The sequence below is a fragment of the Equus asinus genome, chromosome 11, assembly GCF_041296235.1.
Source record: "Equus asinus isolate D_3611 breed Donkey chromosome 11, EquAss-T2T_v2, whole genome shotgun sequence".
NCBI classification, from domain to species: domain Eukaryota; kingdom Metazoa; phylum Chordata; class Mammalia; order Perissodactyla; family Equidae; genus Equus; species Equus asinus.
The window spans coordinates 23914459-23920458 of NC_091800.1; the positions used below are offsets into that span (position 1 = coordinate 23914459).

The 6000-nt window shown below is 44.9% G+C and overlaps 1 protein-coding gene across 1 annotated transcript in view; it reads right to left on the minus strand.

Moving 5' to 3' along the window:
* The window catches only part of SERPINE3 (serpin family E member 3), a 30906-nt gene extending 28094 nt beyond the window's left edge, over positions 1-2812 (minus strand). Inside the window, exon 1 of the mRNA XM_014851405.3 lies at positions 2391-2812. Coding sequence (XP_014706891.3) covers positions 2391-2646 — 256 coding nt within the window. The 5' untranslated portion in view covers positions 2647-2812. The remainder of the gene's footprint in view (positions 1-2390) is intronic.
* Positions 2813-6000: the final 3188 nt, after the last annotated feature.

Consider the following 6000-nt stretch of genomic DNA (forward strand, 5'->3'; position numbering starts at 1 on the left):
TGAGTCTCGCCAAATCGTTAACCTCTGGTCTCACTTGTAAAATGGGAGTTATTAATGGCGGCCTATCGATTGTATGTGGTTTCTATGAGGGTCAAATGACATAATGACTCTAAAAGTGAAATCCATATGCAACATCAAACAGAATTCTTTCCCAAGGGCCAGGACACCTCCATCTGTGAGGCCTCTGCTCCTAGCTTCCATCTTCTGTTTAAGCGAGAGAGCTCTGTTCATTTACCTGGAAAAACAATGGAAATCCCAAGAACTTGGAACATTGGGAAATCGTGCGTTGCATGTGGTGAAAACAAGGGTACTCTTTGGAGACACCACTGGTGTCTGTTCTGAATCTCATGCTGTGCTCCTATGACCAGCAGGGGGGAGTCCTGGCAAAGCTCCTGGTTGTCACGTACTGGCTGGGTACTCAGTGGGAAGACACTGTTGATGTGCCCACTGCAAACCTGGAGAGATCTTTCTGTAGATTGAACAGGAGCAATGCCCCAAGACCCTGGGATGTGCTTTGCTGCTGCTTTTTGCAAGTATTTTTGGTCAGTATTGTCTTTTAAAAGAAAGACTGGGCCAGAGCAGGTGGTAGGTACTAGCCCGTTGGATTAAGCAGCACACACATAATTTTCTGAGCTATCTTGGGGCAAACCAAAGTACAGGGTATTCTATTAACTAGAACTCTGTAAGCACCACATTCCTGTTCATAATAATTAACCATGGCTCCATGAGATAATGAGGCAGTTTATGGCTAAGAAAACAAAAGATGGGATAATGTTCCACGGAGTTTGACTGTTAAGCATTCTTGACATTTGGTAATTCTTGAATGGTCTCTATGGAAACGCTCTTAATCATGTTTGGTTGGGCAGGTACCCCGACTATATGTGACAACAGAGAATTGACTGTGATCAGTTCCCTTTCTCTGCAGGATAGTGACGCTTGCATTTCTCATTTCCCCCAATCCTGAATTCTGTGAGTGTTTTAAGGCTGAAATGCTTGCCCCTCTTTCATTTTCCTATTGATTCTTCATAACCCATCTCAGGTGTCATGTCTTCTGGGGAACCTTCCTGATCTGCCAGTGGAGTAAATCAGTCCCTCCTCTGTACTAACTTATTTCAAAGAAATTCACTTACTGCACTGCGTTAGAGTGTATTGCCATGCGCGTCATTCCTATGAGACTGAGCGGCTTCCTTATATATCTGGAGGCTGAGTTCCTGGCACGGCACCAGCCCGTGCAGCAGGAGCTCAAGAGAACTTGATGAATTGCATTGCCCTGAATCTAATGTGGCTGAAGAATAACTCCAGGGACACGTGCATTTCCGTGATACACTTGCTGAGAAAAATTAAGCTCGATAATTTACGTCTGTCTTCAAATAGCCTCAGACAGAAAACATATTTGTCTGTTGGCCACGAGGACTGTTTTGCCAGGGGACAGGGTGTGGATGGAGGGAGATGGGAAGCTCAGCTGGTGCCTTGTGGCCTGACATCTTGAGAGCTAACCTTTACTTGCAACTCAAGATTCTGGCTCCAAAGGAAGCTGTCACCAAGATCATGTTGGTATTAGTTCCTGTACTTTCTAAAAAATATTAATTTACACAACTGTCACTCCCATCCTTTTTTATTGACATCTTATTCTAAGATAGAGAAAAAGAACTTACGTCTGTGAGTGTCTGTGTTAGTGTGGAGTGGGTGGGTTGGTATGAGGTCAGCCACTGAGCCAGAGACCCTGAATCCCGGCCGGGTGTGGCTGACCTGGCATTCATGGGACTCTTACTGCTGTAGGCAGAGCTGTTCTAAAATGCATAAGCACAGCATTATGTTGTTACATATGGCACTGGCTAGAGGTCACAGATTTATGAAAGCAGGTTGGTTAAGAGCATAGGCTCTGGAGCCAGATAGCCTAGGCTGGAATCCCAGCTCTGCCACATACTAGCTGTGTGAACTTGGGCATGTTGCTTAAACTCTCTGTGCCTATATGTTCTTCTATAAAATAGGGATGATAATATGATTACCTACCTCAATAGTGTTGTTGTGACAAATAATTGAGTTAATATTTGCAAGATGCTCTGAACACTGCCTGGCACCTTGTAAGCACTATCAAAGAGCTTGAGAAATAAAACTGAAAAATTGCCGTGGAACCTGAGCTTAGAAGGGGACCTTAAAAATCCTCAAGGGTAACCACGATCCAAAGTTTAAGTGCATTCTGCTACATTCCTGCCAAGTGGTCATTATTCTCTGTGTGCCCGCCCTGGTAGCTGGGAGCTCTCCCCTCCGGAGGCAGCCTGAGAGTGTGAGTGAGGAGCACAGTGAGTGTGAGTGTGCGAAGGAGTAGGAGAGAGTGTGAGCATGAGCGTGAGCAGCAGAGTGAGCAGGAGAGCAAGCAGCCCTCTTACCACGGACCGTGTAACCCAGGGCCTCTGCCAGCTGCCGGCCTGTGTTCCCTTGGGCTCCAAATTGCAGGATCTCTAGAGGGATGGACACGCCGACAGGCGAAATGACGAGGTTGTCTCCACTTCTCTCTGCTGCCACGCTCCGGTAGAGGCGAAGTGCGTGCTCAGTCTTCAGAAACATCAGGTCCTCCCGGAGATCACTGATTCCTCCCGGGAGGCAGGAGTGAAGGAGGAAGAGAGCCAACAGGAGAGGCCCCATGGAGGCAGGAAGAGTTCCTGCAGTTCAGAAGGAGGAGAGGCAGGGTGAGGTGAGAGTGGCAGTCACATCCTGCAGAGAACTGTGCCATCCTGGCTCTGTGTTCAGGGGCTGGGAATGGCCAAGGGAGATGTTCAGTCAGCCATCTTGGTTACCCACCTCCAGGCTCACCCTGCACCTGGCTGCGTTACTGCATCCTGTTGTGTCTGCATTGGAAATACTCACTGTGAAACCAAACTGTGAGTTGGAAGACATGGATTTTAGGTCTGCTTCTGTCACTTACCAGGTGTGTGATCTTGGGCAAGGCCCTAGTCAGACCAGAAGGAAACCATTATGTTGGAAAAGAAATGTAACAAGTACGTCCTACTCATTTTTCTTGGTATTCAGCCAGCTTATAGCTGTGCCATGTCTGCCGTTAATAATAATAATAATAATAAATATACTGTGTTAAAAGGACTTTATATTTTCTCAGTTAATCATCACAACAACCTTAACAGGTAGCTGCTATTATATTTCAAATACAGAGATGATGCGGTTTAGAGAGCTCGGTGAATCATTTAAGAAAACACATGGGGAAAGAAACAGGCCTGTGACTCAAGTCCTAGTCTTCCATGAGTGTATATAAAACATTGAGATATAAATGCACATTAAAATATTGATACATGAGCCGATTGTACCTAGAATATCAGCATTCTTGTGATGTGAATTATTCTTACAAAAAAGAACACTTTGACGGAGAGCAGAATTATACAAATATAGCTCCTACCACAAAACATACCCCTCAAAGGAAGAGAGAGTATTAGCTGGCAGTTAATGCAAAGAAGAGAAAAGCAGAGCAAAAAGTGTTGTCAGTGACTCTGCCACACACGCAGCCTGCAGCAATGTTTGCCAGGTGTTCTAACTTTGCTATCATACAGGATTGGTGTGAGCCAGACCCAGTGCAAAGTCACTTCCTATGAGAAGCTTACAAGTAAACCCACTGGACTCAACCGTGTTTACTCCAGATACAGGCCCACAATGGAAAAGCATCCTCTTTTCCCCAACTCTTCCTTCCTGTAGCCAAGCACAAATGCAGCGCTTGGATGACTTGGCATCCTAGGGGTGGGCATGTGCGTGTGTGTGGGTGTCTTTCTGTGTGTGTGTTTGGAGGAAGCAGATCTCAGCCTAGAGTCATTTGTGAAATGAGCCAGTCCCGGTACTCTGGCAGCAGCTATAACCTCCCACAAGGACACTCAACTATCAGACCTTCATGCCCCTGGGCTCCCCATGACCAAATCCCCACCATGGTTCACTGTAGAGGAGCTGCTTACTCACGGACTCTCGTGTGGCACTGTTGTGTTTCCTTGCTTGATTCTGTTCTTGTGGGTCTCCAGCATTAACATGCTCCCCTTTTAAAAAAGTGGAGCCGAATCTGCTTTGAATCACAAGACAGCACAGGGAGGAAGCTGGCAATTGCCGTCTCTGTCGGCGATGTCTCTGCCACTCGGTCCAAATTCCTGGAGCCTGAGGTCCTGCAGAGAGCCAGGGGAAGGAGCGCAGCAAAGCCCTGATCGGAAACAGAGCGGGCCTTGGGGAGGGAGCCAGCCACACCCGTCAAGCCTTCTTAGGCTTGTGACCTGGTTGTACCAGCAAGGAACCCCTCATCTAGCCCTTTGTCACTTTGAGGAATTCCACTGATAACTCTGCCGTTAGGGCTTTTGCTGGGTACCAGGTACCTAATGCTTCTCCCCTCCTCCTGTGAAGGAAACAATAGATCAGTCATTGGGCACTTGAAACTTTTAGCAAATGAAATTCTGCAAAAGAGAAAGAAAGCAATGCAAGATGTGGCACAATCAGATTGGGACAGTGTGACTTGCCTTATTTATTATTAATAAAAGTGAATGTACTCATTTATTTATATGTAATATAAGCACTATTAATGATCTTGTTCTTCTCAGATACCACAGTTAATAAATTCAATGACTTAATTTGAGAAGGAGACCATGTCATTAATGAGTAAATGCATGTTTTGGGAAAGTATAAACAGATTCTGTCAAGGGTCTGTCCTTGTGACCAATTCAGCATTACATACATTTCTGTTAAGGTCTTAGGTGTTGCATTAAGTTCAAAATAGATGAAAGGTTATATATTGTTAAAGATTTAAAAAAAGAAGAAGAAGACATTTGGAAATGAATTCAATTCTTAGTAATTATCTCTCAGGCACCTGTTAGTGTTAAAAATGAATGAGACTGTTTTTCATCTGACCACTAGTCACTTTAGTAATTCACTTTAAAGCAGAGTTTTATTGCTGACACTCAAGCCTGGGATAGTTTACAGGTCTTAGGATGGTTACAGCTCTATAACTGTTTCACATGAGATCTCCCCAAATCCTTAATTTAGATCTAAGTGCAGTATTGCATTCCTTGGGCTCAGTATGATGAGAGGATAAATATATACAGCTTATTCTATAGCTCCTAGCGAGGACATTCCATCCATCTATCCATCCATCCATCCATCCATCCATCAACTATCTCTTGCTTGCTTCTTAGGTTCCAAGGTGCTATGCTGGGTCCTGTGGACGTAGCAATGAACCAGCAACCTCAGCCCAGTTCTTATGGGACCTAGAGTCTTGTCCACTGACAGCTGACTTTTGATGTTTATGCTGACGGTTCTTTTTTATCATGAAGATTTGCCCTGAGCTATCTTGTATGTGGGGCATGCTACAGCATGGCTTGATGAGTGGCACATAAGTCCGCACTGGATCCGACTCGGAGAACCCCGGGTCACAGAAGCGGAGCATGAGAACTTAACCTCTATGCCACTGGGCTGGCCCCTGTGCTGACAGTTTTAAGAAAAAGAGCCGACCATGAGGAGGACCATGGTAACTTCCAGAGGCTGTCTCCCAATATTGTGAGTCCCCTGTGACTGCCATTATCTGAGCAGAAGCTGATTTACTGTTTGCCAGTGGTGGGGTTGGGGAGATGCTTGTAAAAAGATTCCCAAATTGGAAAAAGTTCAGGCTATGTGACTTCTAGGAACATTCCTTCCTAACTCTAAGAATTGATCATTCTAAATTGCTTTTAAAAGCCATTCTCAAGATAAAATATGCTAGAGAAACTTAACATACAAAACCATTTCCTGTATAGGTTAAACATTTCAAAGTGTGAATGAATGAAAGATGAACTACAGCTAATTTTCTTTGGTGTGCTCAGCTGTGCACCTGGGTCAGTCAGTGTGTTCTCTGACTGTGTAGGCAGAGATGAATATGCTTGTTTCTACCTTGCTGGGATGTTGGTTACACTGCTAAGGGAGCCTCCATTCTTGGAGGTATTTATTCGTAATTATAACAAGAAAATAGGGAACATTATGACCACTGAC